The sequence below is a fragment of the Lagopus leucura genome, unplaced genomic scaffold (assembly GCF_019238085.1).
Source record: "Lagopus leucura isolate 7727_CA_CO unplaced genomic scaffold, USGS_WTPT01 Super-Scaffold_1, whole genome shotgun sequence".
Lineage (NCBI taxonomy): Eukaryota > Metazoa > Chordata > Aves > Galliformes > Phasianidae > Lagopus > Lagopus leucura.
The window spans coordinates 14630520-14650138 of record NW_024962250.1 but is presented as its reverse complement, the minus strand read 5'-3'; the positions used below and the strand labels follow the sequence as shown (position 1 = coordinate 14650138).

The window sequence follows — 19619 nt, the reverse complement described above, 5'->3', positions numbered from 1 at the left end:
CTGTAAGTTGATAAACCCACCAAACTACCAAAATCAGGAAATTGAGGTGTAACAAAAGCAATAAATAAATCAGGCTACTTTCAATCATCAGTGAAAGTAATTAACCAGACAGAACAGGACTATTGTACTCCAGTATGATTTTAAGTCAAAAGTTAAAGATCGCTTTGGTTACTCTTTTGATTTAAAAATGTTATCTATTCAGTCACAGGTGCTGAATTGTAATTAATTAAAGAGTTACAACATATGTAATGCAGGAGATCTTGTTGAATGACCATAGTGACTTCCTTCTAGCCTCAGATCAAAGAAAAATGTATTAACTCATTTAATTTAAACCCATTTTGAACACATCAGCTGAAAGATACATATTTGCACATCTAGCACAAATGTATTATCAAATACGATCTTTACAATACTAAATAACAATAAACTCATTTTCTAGGCTTTTTTCTTAAATTGTATCATCTAGCAACCTACTTTATCGCTTTGAGCGGTCTCCTCAACCTGCCACAAAAGACACAAGGTATACTAAAGCCATTCAACACGGCAGTAATCTACATTTTAACTTACCCTTAGGGACTACTTAACCTCTAGCTTTACTCTTTTCAGACAAAATGAATAGTAAGGATAACTGTGATGATGTATATGTCATAACTGTGTAAAGGTCAACAAGGTTTAAATATGTTGCGTTCTTTTCATAAATATTTGACTAATGGAAATGTACTTTTCATCTTTAAACCCTGAGATTGGCACCTCAATAGGCAGCAAATTATTCTGAATGAACACACAAAATACAGTTCCCCGCATCAACATCTGACTTGAATTTCTCCAGATATTTGTCTGAATATGAACACCTAATATCAAGTAATGGCATTAATACTGTTACCACAGCTTACACTACAAAGATAAGCAACAACATCAGCATAAATTGAGTATCTTTACATTGCTTGGACTCTAAGAGATTCTAGACTCACACTAATGTAAGTAAAAACAGAATCTGGTCTTATACATCTCTTATTACTAACCAAGTGGCAATTTCACTTAGTTTGACAAAAAGGGCAAATGTTTTATTACAAAAGAATAGGAGACCTACCTTAGAACTGTATTTTGGCAATCTGCAGTGCCAATCTGGATATTTTTTAAACAACTGATTTTAGTATTACTGTAGATATTTGCTGGATGCAAGTACACTCAAACCTTTTTTCCCCAACAACAACAACAAAAAAGCACTGTTAACCTAGAAAGATTTTTTTCTTTTTAGAACTGAAATAAAAAATGATATGATGTGTAAAGAAACCATTAATGACTAGTGCTGTATGGAATTACATGTTTATATTTCATTTATTACTGCCTTAAACAATCCATCTATACTATCTTCCTGAATTGAAAAACACTAGTTCTAAAAAAGTAACCATATGATTCCAGTGAGAATGTCATCATACAAGTCATTAATATTTTTATTACTAAAAAAGGGTTTGGTGGAAGCTTTGACAATTTCTTACATCTACATGTTTTACTGGCCATTGGATTAGGCAGATTTTTCTTTCCCCAAGATTGGTATGGCTCAAGTTAGATTTAAAAACAGGTCCCAGGGGAGGCTAATAAATGGATTAAAGTGGAACATAAATTCCCTATGTCACCCTGTTCCTTAAACCTTGATGTCAGTAACATGCCTAATCATTCCATTATTATAAATGTCAAGTATGCTTTACATGTGTTAGAAAGAGTGAGTGGATATCAAAAGAAATAGAAGACTCACAAAATTGTAATACTATTATAAACTTTCATGGAAAAATATTTGAAATTTTACAGTGGTCACCTAATAGTATTCCAGATTATTATTTTCTTATGATTTGCACCCTGAATCCCCTATTATGAGACAGGCCTGGATATCTACTGCATTATATATGTTTTACTTCTTAATAGTGCTACTTCCATGAGCCAGCATGACAAACTGAAAAGTGTGTTAAAGCAGAATAAAAGCTTGCAATGTGATTTTTTTTTCCCCAGTAAGTTGAGAAATTGTATGAAGGAATTTTCTTTAAAAAAAAAATTAGAATTTTCATCTAGTCAGCAAAATGAAATGTCTCAGCTGGAGTAGTTTTTGCACTGGATTTTAAGAACATTCCAAACAGAGGGAAAAAATGATAACCCTTTTCAGAAAAAAAAAAAATGACATGCAAAAAAAAAAAAAAGATTGAAAGGAATGAGCTTGCATGCAATACAAAACAAAAACTGGAGACATGGGTCAGCAATACAGTAACCTTGAAAAAAGGTTAAAAAAAAAAAAGCTAGTGATTTATCATTCTTCCCTTTCCTCAAAGTATAGAACAGAAAGTGCTTTAATTTGCAATATGTGAGTCCAGGAATAAACATTAGAAACAAGCTTTCAAACTTCAAGTGAAGTAAAATACAAGAACATGTTGCCAATAGAGATGATGAAAACGTTTTTTATGGAAATCTATAATAACAAATTAGAAATGTTTCTGTATGAGATAGTGCAGTTGTATTTGATCCTATCAAATATCTGATCTGGCTGCCTGCATGATCTCATGAGTTTAGTTGCATTCTACATTTCTATAATTCTGTGACAATTATTCAAGACTACAGTCCTTTAGCAGTGAAAAATACTTGCAATGGTAGGTTAGAATCCTTGGGCAATAAGACATCAGGTATTTTGGAAGAAAAACAGCAAATGAAATCTCAGCTATTCAACTCAAGCCCTTAAGTACATGGTGACAATACAGATTTCACTACAAGTGGAAAAAGCCCTTAATATACTTTTATTTCCCTCCCAAAGCTTATCTGATCTAAACTAAACCAAAGTTCCAGAAAAACTGTCATATGCTTAGTGTTCCAGACTACACATAATAATCTTTTTTTGGGCTAGCTAATCATATGCAGCCCCCATTGAAGTAAAATATTACATGTGATGAATCATAGAAAGCTATACAAGCCAGCCTTCCTTTGGTTGTTTATTTTTTTCATTTTTCTCTATGTGGGAGTAAAAGAAGGTGGACACAAAAAAGAACCAAATTACCATAGCACCACAAAATTCTACAAATATAAGTCCCTGTAGTCAGCTAATAGGTACTGGTTGAATCAATGGGTCAGGGAGTTAACATCAATCTGTTTTCTCTTTCATAATTCCTGCTCAGGCAGAATTTTTTTTTATCTTGCAGAAATTTGCTTTGAAGACGTGAATTGAAATACAGGGGCTAGTTTTAGGCTTCTGTAGCATTTATCTTTCTACCTGAAATTCTTTTGACTGTAAGAAAAAAAGAAATAGTATGTCAGAGTATGTCTAAGTAGTCTATGTTTTCTACTAAGTTTATTAAAAAACTTAGTAAAGTCTTGTTGTCTCAAAGTAATGCTTGGGAAAAATGCTTCAAAGTGATTGAACTTTTGCAATTAATTGTCAATTAGCAAACTAAAAAATAAATACTGAAAATGGAATACAATATCACAAAGTATATTTTTATGACATCAGAATAGTTGTAATTTAGTTGGGTTAATTTTTTTTTAATATACTTGCACACTGCAGAATTACTGTCACAAAGTCAAGCTGAAACACTTGGAAGTTTTTCTGCTCATTTTGAGGAATTGATTGTTCAATTCTTCTGTTTACCTATAATGCAAGATAGTGCTTTATAGCCTTATTACCAGAAAAAAAAACAGGCAATACACCTCTGTAGTATTTCTTCCTAACCTTCAAACTCAAAATTTGGCCTCTTTTATTATTTAATTTATCCATGCCATGCATACTAAGAATAGTCTTACTAATTTCATATATATTTTATAATGAAGCTCATCACCATAGTAGCGTATTGCATAAACACTAGCATGATTATATATATTAATACATTTTCAATACTCCTTTTCATCTGTCATGTATTTTTGTATAAATTTGTGTAGGTGTGTATATACATATGTATATATCTATGTGTATGTATGAAATTAATTTGAAAGATCTAGGCCAAAACTGTTCACTGATTTGGTTTCTGCAGCATAATACACTTAGGACCTCACTTTTCTGAACACTGTGCTCAGTACCTTGCATGTTCAAAGTAAAACTTCCATTAATTTCAATTCCATTGACAGTGCTTAGCATTTCGCGTAATTAGGCTTTTAAATGTAAATTCTAAGAAGAACATATGCAGGATAATCATATTGCTTAATGGTTGGCACCTAATTTAGATGTGTAATTTGTAAGGTTAATCCCCCAGGTAGCTCTGCTACCGTCTAGGGAAAGTAGTCTTGCAGCTCTGTGCAACCCTATTTCCTCCCAGAGAGTTAGACTCACACATTGATTTAGATGAAATAAATATTATTTTTATAGCTATTTTCTTCTGCCAAGTTAAGTTATCATCTGAATCCGCTGATTTGCCTGACAGCTGTATGCACAAAATCAGCAGTAGCAGTAATACAGGTGCATAGGTATTGCTCAGAAACTGGCCAGAGTAGGTCAAGATGATCTCTTTAGGCAGTAGATTATAGCACCTATGTAATTAAATTAAAGATCTGGCACATAGTACTGTGTATGTTGTATTAAAAAAAAGGCCACATGGAAAAATAACTGTATCAATGGACTTCACACTTCCATGAAGTGGAACACAAAGGAAGCAAGGAGAGAATACCTATTACCTGGGCAGCAGTCAAACTACCTTAACACTTGTTCTTTCTGTTGATCCTGAAGAATTTGTACTTGGGTGAATGAAGCAACAAAGGAGGTAAAGGTCCTACAGAAAACAATGCAATTCATCACACAACTACAGTATTTCCTCTGCACAATGAATGAAGTTGAAATCCCCCTGGGAGAAAAGCAGTATACTGTATTTGATGATATTTTAAAACACAGAGACAAGGGCGAATAAACATTAAGTACCTGAATTTGAAAGTGGATATTTTCACACAGGTTTCTGCATCCAACTATTGAGAACTTCAAAAAGGAATTCCAAACACCAGATATTTCATCATGTAGAACTACAGGAGAGAGAAGCAGTAGGATAGAACACTTAGAGCATATTATCAACTCATTTATAGAAACTGATTTTTAATAACTCACTATTTTCAAGATTCCTTTACAGCTTGTTACAAAAAATACATAAACATGCAGCTTAGAACCATAAGAAGTCTGTTTCCAAGTCCATTAAAATTGATATGCTTTCAATTGATAACTGAGCCCCATGTAAAGCAGTGTTTGCAAAACACTATGCAAAGACTTTTTTTTTTCCTGAGTTGATTCAATAAGTAAATAAATATTATGAAGAAAGATATATTGGATATAATATTACTGAAAACTGACTTAATTTGTCTGAGTTACTCAGGTGACTATTAGAAACTTGGCTGAAGACACAGAACAAAAAAAGAAAAGCCTACTTGCCCCCTTGAATATCTTGTATAACAATTCTGCTGTTGTCATGCTTTTCGGACAGTTGCAGTGCCAAGCAACTCCATGAATACTTGTAGGGGGAAAAAAAAGATCAGAAACTTACAGTGACTAGTGAATTGGCAAAACTGTCAGTGTTTAACAGTGATGTATAGACCAACTGTTCTTTTTTTTTTTTTTTTTTTTTTTTTTTCTCTCCTTTGGATAACAAACTGAACATATCAGGTTCTTTCACAGCACAATCACTTTCAAAAAGTACATTAAAACCCATGGATACAAATGAGATAAAAACCTGAGGGTTCTCGGTTTTTTATGAGGTAACAACTGTATCCTAAATTTTATCTACTGAGGTGTGTTTAGTAGACCTGTTACAGATACAGTTGCTAACAAGTTAAGCAGAAACGTTGCTCAAGTTTTCTTTAACAAAGATGTTAAACGAGCAGAGCTGCGTTTCTCGAGAAAAGATTACTTGCAAAAATGACCATCAAACTAAAGTTTGAACATTACAAACTTCAGAAAATTGTAATAAACACTCTAATAATGAGATTTTAGTTTTACAGTTTCCAACACAAACAGATACAAATGGACTAGAAAATATAAATGGATACTAGCATGCTTTGCATTAATTTTGCTACAGAAAGCAATGCAGAACAGAGATTGTGTCTATGAAGAAGTAGGGTGGTCAAATAAAAAGACAACTGGATGGTCATAAAAATCTAATAAAAACTTGCACTTTGTGCATGAATTGATTCCCCATAATATCATACTACCATTAAGTATCATTAAGTATTCTCAAAACATAGTGCTTTTAAGCTCTGTGGAGATATTTTCTCTCTGAACTTGGCTGTAAATCACACTATGCAATCACCTTTTCAAGATAATGGAGTACACCTGCTAATAACAGCTAAAACTACAAACTAGCACAAAATAATAGAATTAAATAAAAATAAACTAGCCAAATGAAACAGACCAAGTTGCCATTACTTGCTATCATACACCAACTGTAGCTAAGACTGTCATCAAGCAATGATAATTATTACTGGAAGTTCTCTGCCAGGTGTATCATAAGTTTCCTGATTTTCACCCCTACAGCTTACATGCTCTTTTTCATTTTCTCCCTCCATTTTTCATTTCCAATCATTTGGTTCTCCCACTACTACTTTTTTTTCTTCAGTTCTGCATACTTTTTTGGATGAAAACTTAGTTTTTATAATAGATGGACTAAAACCCCAAGGCAAGAAAAACAATTTGCCAAGGACAGACACCAAGAAAGGAATATGAGAACAAATGAAGCCTATAGGCCAGTATCCAACCATTTGCAGCTCAGAATTCCTAAGCCTCCCTGGAACCATCCAGCCTGGGGAATACTGAGAAGGGATCTAATCAACACCTATAAATATCTAAAGGGTGGGAATCAAGACTCTTCTTGCTGGTGCCCAGCAAGAGGACAAGGGACAATGGGCACTACATGAAAAAAAAAGCTTTACTATGAGAGTGACAGAACACTGAAGTAGGCTGTCAAGAGAGGTTGTGAATGGATGCTTTCAGGTGCAATGTACACTAGGGAATTTGCTTCAGCAAGGGGGCTGAATTCCAGAGGCCTCTTACAACCCCAACAATTCTGTGATTTCTTTCTCATTGGAACAACTTAACTAATCTAAAATATAACTCACAGAGTGAGTTATATTTCACATACTACACTTCCCAACCATGTTTCGCATTTCACTGTAAATGCTTCCTTGAGATAAAAGCAGCAGTTTACATACCTGAGACTATCTCCTTACTATAGCTTGCTATTAGTTCATCTCAATTTTACTGGACCTTAATGCTAGAAGGTTATTTACTTAAATTTTAAAACAATTTTGAAACCTACATAACTCCATTCCAGTACAAGAATCTAAGAATCAAATATATAGCTAACATGTATGTCAGATAAATACACCTAATACACATACAAAACATTGGTCAATGAACTGTTTATTTCATACTACTGTTCTAAATCACTCCATATGTCTGCATTGCAAATTGAGCATCATGTGATTTAAAAACATAATAATAATCAAAAATGTAGTACTGAGCAAAGGAGATGAACAGAAATAAGTCTAGAAGTTATATCTGGTAACATTATTGTTTTAAAAAACAACTTCATTAGAAATGATCTCACAACAAACACAGCAAGACTTTAAGGATCACTATTTATTTCTTTCTAAAGGACCTGTAGTAGTAGTAAAGAAAAAGTACTTAGTTACTTTAAACATAAATGCCAGAAAGAAAAAAAAAAAGTCATAATTCTAACGATTAGAAGGCCAACTGTACCCTGGGCTGTATCAAAAGAGGTGAGGGAGGCAGTTTTCTCCCTCTACTCCACCCTTCATAAGGCCCCATCAGTACAGCATTCAGCTCTAGATCCTCCAGCACAAGGACATGGAGCTGGTCATGCAGGCAACCAGGATCATCAGAGTGCTGGAGCACTTTTCCTACAGGAAATGGCTAAATTAGTTGGGCTGGTTCAGCCGGGAGACAGTTTCCTTCTAAAATTTAACAGAAAACTTTAATTCCTGCATACACATGCAAAGTTGTAAGCCCCACTTAGGATCCACTGCTGCACTACTGTGCCACTTTCTGCATCGAGTTTGTTTCTTGCTTTTGTGTTTTTTTTTTTTTTTTTTGTTTTTTTTTTTTTAAACCAAAAATCAGGAGAAACAGTCATTACCAAGCCATACAGTTCAAAGCCATACCTTAGAACTGTAATGGAGTGGGCTGCAGATCAGCTTCCCCCTGCTTTGGCCTCCAGCCCCGCGAAGCTGAGGTGCCACTGCAGAGAGTAATGCAGAGAGTAATGCAAAGGCCTCTGCCAGCTCTCCTCCAGCCCTCTCAGATAGGAAAGCCAGCGGGCACTTCCTCGGCACTGTGGCGGCAGCCACCACCGCCCTCCTCTCCTCCACAAGCGAGGACCAGAAGAGCACGTCGAAACAGCCGCCAGTAGCCGACAGCTACACAAACGGCGGCTGCGCAGAGCCAACTCGCATGGGGCCCCACTTCGCTTTTCTGCTCGGCTCTCTCCGCCCGGCCACACCGCTCCGCCCCTCTCACCGCCCCGGCCGGGCCGCGGGGCGGAGCTGCGGGAAGTGGGGCGGCAGTGGCCCGCGCTGTGTGATCGGCGGGCTGGGAGTAAAGGGCGCCTTGGGGGGCTGTCGCCCCGATCCCCCGATTACGGGTGCGCTGCCTCCCGCCTCTCCCCGCCTCGTTGTTCGGGGCCGGAGAGGCACAACTCGGCCATTTCTTGGCGCCGCGAGGCATGAAGCTCACCAAAGCCCAGTACGATGAAATAGCCCAGTTCCTGGGGCACGTGCAGCCCACCCGGCAGAGCCTGAGGAAGCTGAAGGAGAAGTTCCCTAGGTAAGTGCTTCCTGTCCCCGGCGCGGTGCGGCGCTGGGCGGGCTGCTCTGCCGGGCGGCGGCCTGCTGCACGCTGAGAGCGGGCTCAGGCCGCGCCACCAGCTCCAACCGCCTCCTCCAGCCGCTGTCTCCAGTTGCAAGCCTCACACAGTGCAAAACCACCCGCACACACACACACACACAAACACACACGTCACTCTACGACAAGGTGCAGCTCGCTAAACTGCTGCTTTCCGAGCAGGATACTTCCTGCTCTCTGTGACCCGAGGAGATTGATGCAAAATAAAGTGTGCACCTTCCTCTGCTGCCCCTTCACATGTAAGTTCTCGGGCGCTTCTCAGAGCTCCGAAGCACCACGTGCATCCTGACAAATGAGTCTTGCTCAGGGCCTTGCCTCTGCAAGTGAGAATAAGGATGGAATCTGGCTCGGGATACTGCTTTATCAGACCCATGGCTCCCACACCACGCTTTGCCCTCAGTTGCTTGTATGTGAGCACCCATCTGCTTCCTTACCTGACATCCTTCAGGATTGTCAAAGACACTCCCAAGTGACCATAGGCTACTATGGAAGTTGCACATGGCACGATGTGCTTCATGTACTGATCTTCATTTCTAGAATTTGCTTACTATCAGTGATCATAGAGTTTAAAGGACATGTTGCAAGGATTTTTTAAATTTTTTTCTCCAGCTTTTCGCATGGGGTTATTGGTGCCAAATTGGGTAGAATTGGACTGAATTCCACTGCGAAAGGTGTGATATTGTCTTTAAAACACACAGGTAATAATACAGAAAAATGCAGTTTCTTAGGTGCTCTGCTTATCCTGGTGAGAGATGGAGATAAATAAAACAAAAAAGCATCCATGTGCTTCCTGAACAAGCCTTGCTAGTCTTACCACAAGTGTGACTGCAGATGCTGTGTGAAGTTGTGTGCATTGTGCAGTATGTGGTTGAGGAGCCAGTACAAGGCTTTCAAAGTGTTCAATGAAATCTGCTTTTTCAGGAAAGTGATGTAGTTAAAAATCAAGCTGAGGCAATGACCCTGTTGTAGAGAAGAATTGATGATAAAGCAAAGTAGCTGGTTCAGTGAGCTCATAGAGTTGCATTGCTGGGAGCCCAGCTCAGCTTGCACAGTACTGCTGCAGCTTGGGAAATACTTAACTGTGGCAGCATATGTCTGTACTTAGCAGTTGTCTTTCAACTTTAACATTCATGTTTATGTTCAAACATCTTCATTTTTAACAGCGGGATTTGGGCATGATATGAGGATTATCAAAATGGAATTTTGACTGCTAAGCACAGTGAATCTCAGCATGTATTGGATGCACTTACTTTGAGCTTCTTGACATATACAACACTGGACACTAATTCTGCATGCTCTGTGTTGTGCTTTTCTGAAAAGTAATTTCCTGCTTTGTTTCTCATGTGGTTAACTACTTGGTAGTAATTTGTATTTTCCTTTGTAACTTGTGTATTTTAGTCTTCCACTTTTTCTTTACCCATGAGTTCATGTTCGTCTGTGATACTGTTTTTCTCAATGAGACCTAATGTCTAAATTGTATTACCTATGGTAGGGCAAGTTGTAGGACATGTAGAGCACTGCAGAAAATGATCTGAAAAGGTTACAATCTGATTTATTTTAGTGCTTGTTTTTTTAGTTGTAGTTAGATCTGTGTAAGAATCACCTTATCATCACATATCAGTTTAGGTCAGACCTTTAAACTTTAATTTTTTCAAAGATCATTTTGTTCAGAAAAGTTCAGCTTTTGAGTGTTTGATTCGTACTCAAGCTGATATTGTGTTCTTGTGTAGGTGTTTCCAGGAGGAAAAAAAAAAAAAAAAAGAGAAGAAAAAAGTAGAAACCTGTTCTTCTGAATACAGCAGAATGCGTATTTTCTCTTTGAAAATTTCTTGTCAAGTTCTTACATACAGAACATAATTGTCAAATAACTGGATCTGATTCAAATCTTTATACAATATTCTGCTTTTCTTTTTAATAACCAATCCTAATGGAATTTTACAGTTTTTTTTTTTGATAGAATCTTCCTCTGCCTCCTGCCAGGATTTCAAAGGGTGTAAGGTTTGCTGACTTATGTCTTGTTTTATCTTGCACAAAGTTTTTCCTCATTTGGTTCTATTCTGTTGAAGTCTTAGAGTATCTTACACTACACTGTATCTGATTTGGGGATTCCAGGAACTTTCTGACATTGCAAGTTCACTCAGTAGTCTCAGATCTTTCAGAGGTCCCCAAAGCCTTACTTTTGAGTTCTCACATTGGACTATTGTGAAACATATTTCAGTTCAGCTCGGAGTATTGTATTCTTCCATACCACAATTAATGAAGTCTATATTCCTTTCCTTACTTAATTATAAGTTGTTAAACAAACTTAGTGCCTCTAGCTTGACTTCCTTTTTATTGCCTCTACTTTTATTCCTGTAAAAGCATTCTTTTTTGAACCCTTTTGAGTGCAAACTGTGTATATAGGGAGTTTCACAGTGCTGGAATTTCAAAGTATTAGAATTTATAGCAGCTGCCCTATGTAGATCTTCACTCACAATATTTTCATCTTTGATTCTAAGTAAAGAAGTAGTGTTCTGTTTGTGCCTCATCTTAAAAGTGTCCTTCTCAGTGATAAAGATGAGCTTTTCTGACAGCAAATTGGTAAGAGTAGCTTTCCAGTAAGCAAAGGAAGAAAGTAATACTAGGCTCACAGTGAGTTTGTTCATTTTTGAGTATGGGTATTTGGTATTATGTGTAACTTCATATTAGGCCTTGGAAGTGCCCCAGTGTGATTTGTTGTTGAACAATGTGTCTACATGGTAATGTCTGACAATGTAAATTGGAAAATATTTTGTTTATTATTTGCTAAATTTTACCTGTTTTTCTCAGTGATGGTTCATGCTCAAAGGCCCTTAAAGAATTTTAAACACATGGAATCAGTGTTATTTCTACCAGCCAAACTTCTGATCATCTAAGACTGCTGAGTTATTATTTTTTCTTCCTTTTTCACCACTGTCATTGTTGCTTCTTTTTGACTTTTAGAGTTATTGGTGGATAAGTGTGTTTTCCCTCTGCCAGCTAGCTTTATTTACAAGGAAGTATGTTATTGTCTTTTCATGAATAATTTCATTTCTTCGTATCTGCTGCTGCTTATATTATCAAGCAGTGTCCGATAAGCCCTCTATGGTAGTTGTACGGAATAAAGGCGGCTGCGGCTCTCTTTCGTCTGCTTCTTTTTATTTCTGTATTTTGCTTGTTTGATTGTTTGTTTTCCTTTTTATTGCTGGAATCCGGGCCTGCTGCTAATGGTACCTGGAGATTGAGTCAAAACGGAAGAAGGATTCTCTGTCCTCTGCTCTGATGTTCCTTGGAGCTGCAGTTCGAGGAGGGAGTACTGGCAGTGAGCTTGAGAGTGGGGCAGCTGGCCATCTAGGTGGCTTTTGGAGCTCTATGCTCAGGACTCAAGCTCAGCTATACTAAATAGAGATGTCTTACTCATAGGTTCCTAGCCCGTTGGTGTGAGAGAAATTGGTTACATACTCTTCTAACTGGAAAGCCTTTCACCACAGCAAAACTGACAGAGGTCTGCTGTTTCTTGGCTGCCTCTCCTCTTCTAAATAGTTGGTAAAATTTTTAAATAAGCACATGAACTGTCTTCAGTCTCCAAGCATTTATCTAGCAATTCTTGTTTAGAAAGATGCCTTTGTGCCCACAAGGGATAGAAACTTTTATTTCTTAAAATGAAAATGTAGTTTAAACTCTCTCTGCTTTTCTGTATTCTCACTGCTTATCGATGAAAAATTCATGCTCTGCCTACATAAACCACCTCACTGATTTCAATAGACTGGCTTATGAAGGAGGAGAAAGTAGTCGTTAGTGGGAGATGCAGAGACCTGGAAAGACAGATTAACTGATCACTGCTAAACCTTCCACCCTGTCTATTTTGAATTGGCAAATATTTTGCACTAATTTATTCTCTTTACATGATCTGGACCTTAGAGCTGGAGCAGCTCTGAATTTATTAGGTTTTGTATTCGTTTTTTCTTTAATGTTAAACTTCAGAGTAAATGAAATTTTGCTCTAGTGTTTGTTTTTATCTGTTATATGTAGTAAAATCTATCATAATTTAACATTTGCTATGTTCTCAAAGCATTTAACCTCAAATGCAAGCACTGACAGTAAGAGATGAGAAAATAATTTTGCCTTATTATTTGAAAAGCAAATTAACAGTATACAAACTTTCAGACGTGTAAAATAAAATTTTGCGTAATGAAAATATTCTTACAATGAAATAAAAATTCAAAACATAATATGAATTGATATAATTCCCTTTGGACATAAATTCTTTGTATTCATAGCCTTGGTATCAGATCTTGATCTGCATTCAGTGCACAGATATTACAGATGTCTACTCTTAAGATATTACAGTTTTGCTAAGATGAACCAAAGAGCACTACAGGTTTTCCTTTTTCACTGTTGAAGCCTCAGAGGACTTGAAACTAGTTGGATTTGTTGTGTCACATGAAAAACTGATTATGCTGCGGCTCTACATAGGAAGGAAACTAATTCTCCTCTGTAATAAAAATCAACATTTAACTCGGAAGAACTTTGTCTCTTTTCATTATTCTTTAGATTAAAAATAAGGTACACATTTAAAAATAGCTATTGATAGCAGTGAAAGCACTGAGAATGGGAAACACAGTTTTGATCAGGTTTTGATTTCTGTGATTGCTATAGACAGCATTTAGAAGGAAAATTCTTACATTGGCACGTGTAACTTCTAGGCCTTCAGGTTTCCTTTAAAGAGGTGGAAAGGATTTTTTGGAGAGTTGTTATTGTTGCAGCATGTTGTTATTAACAAGAAAGTGGAAGACATGAGTAAGAATGCCTCAGCAGTAAGTTTGAGGGAATACAATGTATTTTCTATTGTAATTTGATACAAAATGATACATGCATCATTTCTGTTCTTTACAAGCCTTCCCACCTAAGATGTCCATTCCAGTGAACGGCAAAATTATCTTAAATGTTAGTCTTGAAATTTTGCTTGAAATGTGCAGCCAAAACTAAGGTTGTAGTTTCTGAATTCTTTAGTACTGATGAGTATTTTCTTTTAACTTTTTCTCCCTGCAGTATGGGAAGGATTACTACATGGGTGTCCAGTTCCTTTCAAATAAAATAAAATAAAATAAAAATCACACAGAAGAGAAAGTGGAGAAAAGGTAAAAGAGAGAAGAGAGAGAAAATAAGAGTGAAGAGAAAAAAAAAAAAATAAGGGGAAAAGAAAATTCTAAAGAAAAGCAAGAAGAGGCAAGGACAAAAAGAGGGAGAAAAAAAAATCCTTTCTTATGTCAAAGCTGCAGGGCTTGTCTTGGTCATTATGTTACTGTGTTGCTTTATAAAGTTTAACTTGGTTGTGCTTTTTGCCACTTCACAAGTTATATGGTAGTGATAATCACCAGTAGAGTAAGAATGTACATCCCATAACACTCTTCCAAGTATTTCATTCTAAAATGAGCTGGATGTCATCAGATAGACCAACAGATGTCTACAGATTTAAGGGCCAGATTACGTTGGCTGTTAAGTAAGGATGAAGTGGAAGTTTTAACACTGACCATATGTGCATTTTAATTGACTTGTGGATTTTAGGGTGCCCTTGTACTCATGTTGCTTATACTATGGACAGTGGTGGTAAAAATGGTAATTTTTTATTTTATTTAAGAAACAGTTCCTCACTGTGTCATTCTTCTGAAGTCTGCAGATAAGTCTAGGATGGAGTTTTATGAGCAGAGGAGATTTTGTACATGAGATAGAAAAATATTTTATTCATGTGTTGGTTTTCAGACAATCATATTCTGGGCTATATTACAATAGCACAATAAATCGCTGAATACACTGTCTGCTGAATATGACCTCACCATGAAAAATTTGATGCATTAGAGTAGGAAAGGTTGGAATATATCAACCTTAGCTGACAAGGGACTTTGAATTTTGACCTAACACAGATGACCTTTGTGTGCAATAAAAGTGAGTTTAATCTCCAGGTCAAGGTTGAGGTGAATGGTAGGGCAGTGTGGATTGGTTTGTGCTGGATGTGGCTGGATCACACCTAGCAAGTAAGGAAAATCGAGGTCTCTGTATTTTAGAGTAAGCAAATACTTACTGACATAAAGTTTTCTCCTATATGTTATACCACTGTAGAAAAATCTGCAGTACCTTAAGACAACTAATTCTCCAGCAGGTGTAGGCTGATTCATTTGAAGTTCAATGCTTCAGAATAGAAAGTGTGAGTTGTAAATATCCTGTTCCTGTAGATCATTGAATAGGTAAGCTAAATAAAATTTCTCCTCTAGCATGCAAAAGAAAGATAGCAAGTATATTGCCTTGCTATGAAAGGGGAGAAATCTGGAAGCTTTATGTCTTTGACAGCTAACCTGTCTTTGGAACATCATAAGTTTATTCCTAAGTGGTATCCTTTAAAAAGGAACACAATTAAGAGCACTCTGATCTTTTTCAGTAGGCAAATACAAAGAAAACAAGTCCTTCTGAGCTCTCCCTTGCTGTAAAAGGTATTTGATTATAGAAGCTAAGTTACAAAATGTTTTGGAGGTTGTCTAGGCTACATAATAAAGATGTATAGGTTGTTTAAATAAAAGATTGTAGTGTTTTATAGTAATCACAGACAAAATCTGTATCGTTAACTGGCTGGAGTTCCAGGAATGCTTTTTTACTAACACTAGTGGTACATTCCCTGAATCCTTTACACAGATAATAGTGGTAGTGGTGGTGCTGGTGCTGGAGAAAGGAGGGTGTTCTCTTTAAATCTCTTTAAATCAGGCAGGAAAAAAAAAGTTTGAGACTAATGGAAAGAACCTCTACTCCTTTAATAGAGCCTGCAAAATATATTCTCCAGGACTGATCAGCTCTGAAGGCTCTGGAGGTTTGATGATTGGAATGGCAGGAAATCACGCTTTCAGGACATAACGAATTGACTAGGCCATCCATCATTTGTTAGCATGCGCTGAAACGCTGGGTTTGTGTGCACAGGTCTGTGATTTAGTAAATACTTGGGAGATGAATAGAGCTTACACACAAGGGAAGATATTGCTGTCCTTCAGCAGCCTTAGACACAGATCCCTGCTGAGAAGGCTGTCTGACAGCAGCTCATCAGTAACTGGCCTGTCACAGTCAGTGATGCCCACCAGCCATCCCCAGTATATTAAATGCATTTTTAATATCTGCTTCAGTAGACTTAATGAAGAAAATTTAGTTTCCGTACTCTGATCACTGCTTCCTCAAGTGTTTTAAAGCATTGACTGGAGCACTTCCAAGAAAGAAACTGTGCTGATACCTGGAGAAGTTGATTGAAAATGAATGTGAAATAGAATGCGAATAGGAATGTTATTACCCAGTTTCCTTAAAGCAAAACAAAATGTTTGGGAGAAGCGCTCACCTTTTTAGAAACAATTGACCCTCCTGCAGAGGGACCTTACACAGCATGCTGTACTAGCAGAAGTGATGCAGTGCCGAGGAAGGTGTGCACATGGTGATTCTGTTTAGTGTGGCTGGGCTTGCCAAAAGGCATAATTGCATTTCTTAGGCTTTCATATGTCAGGACTTGGATCAGATCATCATTCTGTCAAGCTTTCAGAGTCCTGAGAAGAGGATAGGCATGAATGGGAGGAATGGAATAGATCACATTTTCAATAATTTTGCTAACTACCATAGAGTTCTTGGTTTTGACATTTTTGCAAAGGATGTGGTGGATGAAAATCATTGTAGCATTCCACTATATTATTTAAATTGATGTAGAGAATAAATAATAAATATGATACATTGGAGAATGAAACTTCTGCTATTCTTATGATTTCGCAGGCTCATTGGGAGTTACACAATATTGACATCCTGAATTGTAAGGAATTGTTTCTGTAACTTTCTACCAAGTGATAAGATGCTTTGTTACCTGTATATAGATAAACTTAATAGTTTGAATTTCCTGGGAACTTTCAGGGAAAAAATTGTGTTTACATAAAGGCAAATATGTTGGTTTTCATTTTTTAATGAGATTCAATGCTTATTGTACTTACTTCAAGACAGCAAGACAAACAACTTGGTTTTGTTGAAAACATCCATTTGATACATTCACTTCTTGAGGTTTTTTTCCCCCAGGAATCCATTCTGTGTTCACAGAAGAGAAAGCAAGTGCTGAATGAGACCTATAAATTTGATTCTTGTATGTGTCAAAACAGTAATGTATTAAATGCATATTATTATAAAAATTTAAGACGTGTCCTAAACACTTACATTTTTATAACACATGGCAATGTTAAATAATACATCTTCTTGTTAGCATCTGTTTTCTGTCATTGTTGGCAGAACCTATGATTTATTACTTAAATTAATGACTAAAACCATTTTGGTTCTGATATATGCCCCTGAGCTTATCATATCACTTAATAAAATAACATATATGCTTTGATGAGAATCATTTTTAATTGTTTACTTCTTTAAGTTCCTGGTGAAAATATCGTATCTTTTCAAGGTGAATGTCTCAGAAGGTCACACTGTATTTCAAACGAATGAAATACTGATAAGGATTGTTTTCAGTAAGAATATAGATTACAGTAATTAATAATATTAAAACAGTCTTTTAAGACACATCTAATAGAGCACTGTTAAGAAAAAAAAAAAAAAAAAGAAAAAGAAAACAGCATTAGAAAACGTTTGGAAAAATACTGTTCTGTTTTCTTCAGATCCAGTGATAGTTAAAAGCCTTGTTCATTTGTTTGACTAATTTGTACCATACAAGTAGATTTCAAGCTCCCATTGGCATGCTAAGATTTCGTGCTTTATCATTAGTTTTCAGCTTGTATTTCATGGAGTTCTCATCCCTGGACTTCAAACAAAGAATTCAGAGTAAATGAACTTCTTGTCAGCAGGCTTAAATTTACCAAACAGGAATCTGCACTTCTTGACGGAAAAGTGTTCTGGCTTGTAAACTGTTGTAAACTCCTTAGGTTGGAAACTGTGTTTTGTCAGCAACTAAAGCATTTTTATTAGTCTTATTGTTTCTTTTCTTACGTGTTTCTTAAATTCTAGTGTCCATAACAGTTTGAATGTGGTAGTGATTTGAATGGGATACATGATACAGTGCATGCCCTAAGGTACCCAGTAGCCCAATTGATAATGACAGTCTTCCTGTTTTATCCTGGAGGTTTCTTGTACTTGAATCCTCTGCTTTATCTTTCTCATTTGAGTAGGATCTTCAAGCAAGTGTCACTGTCTGTTGAAACTGGTGTAATGGCTTCAGGTTGGGATGTGGTGCTGAAGTGGACTCTGTTTGGATGAATATTCTCTATTTGCATATCTGGATCTAGGCCTGAAAGGTATTCAAATTGTTTGGTATTCTTGATTCCCAGATAGCTCCAGGCAGCTGCAACACTGAAGAAAAATATCATAACACAGCACACATTTGTCTTCCATAGAAAGCAGAATGTTTTCAGATTTTTCTCTGAGACCTACGTGATACCAAAGATAGTAGTTTCTGTAGTGTTGCCTGCTAGAACCTTTTCTGAAGACAACATAAAAACTATGACCGTATAGAGATAATATTCACTTCTATGACTGAAGGCGTTTTTATCTGAATTAATATGAAGAGTCTTTTGGAGTTCCTCATCATTACTGAGGACTCAGATGATGATAATGGCACCACTTGTCTCTCTTTCCATTTGTGATCTGCTAGGAGATGGCAGAACTTCTTTTCAATCCACTATTGATACTGCTGGTATCCAATCCTTTTGTATTTCTTCTACGGAATGCTTGCATATGTTCTGAGGCTAGAACTGGTACAGAGTGCAAAAACTAATAGCCAGAGAATGAGCGTAGATTCCTAATGGCCAAACAACAATCGAACATTAGCCATTTCCAGCTCTAATGTAAATACATGTTCAAAATCCAGCTGGTCTTCAGTTTTCAATACAGGCAAGCAACATGTTCTCCTGGAGAAGCTCATTATTTTCAATTCACAAAATATAAAAAGATCAAAAGAAGACATAAATTTCTGTTTCTTACAGAGTTTAAATATGAAGTTTTGTTTTGAACAGTTGGCAGGTACTCCAAAAAGGCCAAGCAAGTTCAGTTCCAAATACAGTGTTTAATGACCTCATTGCAGTGGGTTTTCTGACATAGAAATATGTTTTTCTTTATCCTATTATTAGAAACAGGAGAGTATAATTATTGACCAAAAAGTCAGACTACATTTTTATCTCATTTGTATTGTGTTCCTTTGACATCAGTGGTCTAAGAGAGAAAAAGAAAATGGTTGTTTACAGGATAAATGCATGGTTTCGGTCTGATTTTTTTTCTAGCTATGTCTGTCTATTATGCTCTCTAAGCATACTTTTTTCAAACAAATCCCACTGGCTACTCAATAACTACTATCCATTATCTTTCTGCTTATTTTTTTTATTTCAATTTACTATTTACACATGGACCTCACTAGTAATGGGCAAACATTTTTATATGTGATTGTTTTTGTGGCTTTAAGGTTTCTGGATGAAAATTTTGGCCATTTATCTAGTCATATTAGCCTGCAGTTCTAATGCTTTCAGACTCAATAATTTAAAAATACTATTCAAATGTTTCATTTACTTTGAGAAATTTATCTATTTCTTTGTAGACTTTTTTTGGGGGGGGGGGCGGAGCGGGGAGCGGTGGGATTGATTACATGACAGTCATTTGCTTTAATGTATTTTGTAATTGTTAGCATTTTAGTCTCTTCACCAGCGGTAATATATCAATGGAACTTTGCATTAGTGGATGTATACTGAAATAACCAGCA

At 36.5% G+C, this 19619-nt stretch overlaps 1 protein-coding gene and 1 long non-coding RNA gene across 4 annotated transcripts in view; one reads left to right on the top strand and one right to left on the bottom strand.

Moving 5' to 3' along the window:
* The window catches only part of LOC122178134, a 35608-nt gene extending 27220 nt beyond the window's left edge, over positions 1-8388 (bottom strand). For both annotated transcript variants that reach the window (XR_006178240.1, XR_006178238.1), the window contains exons 1-2: positions 8125-8388; positions 4883-4980 (exon numbers count right to left, since the gene is read on the bottom strand). This is a non-coding gene — a long non-coding RNA (uncharacterized LOC122178134). The remainder of the gene's footprint in view (positions 1-4882; positions 4981-8124) is intronic.
* Positions 8389-8503: 115 nt separating this feature from the next.
* The window catches only part of CDIN1 (CDAN1 interacting nuclease 1), a 113908-nt gene continuing 102792 nt past the window's right edge, over positions 8504-19619 (top strand). For both annotated transcript variants that reach the window (XM_042862406.1, XM_042862413.1), the window contains exon 1: positions 8504-8785. In XM_042862406.1, the coding sequence (XP_042718340.1) occupies positions 8685-8785 (101 nt within the window). In that variant the 5' untranslated portion in view covers positions 8504-8684. The remainder of the gene's footprint in view (positions 8786-19619) is intronic.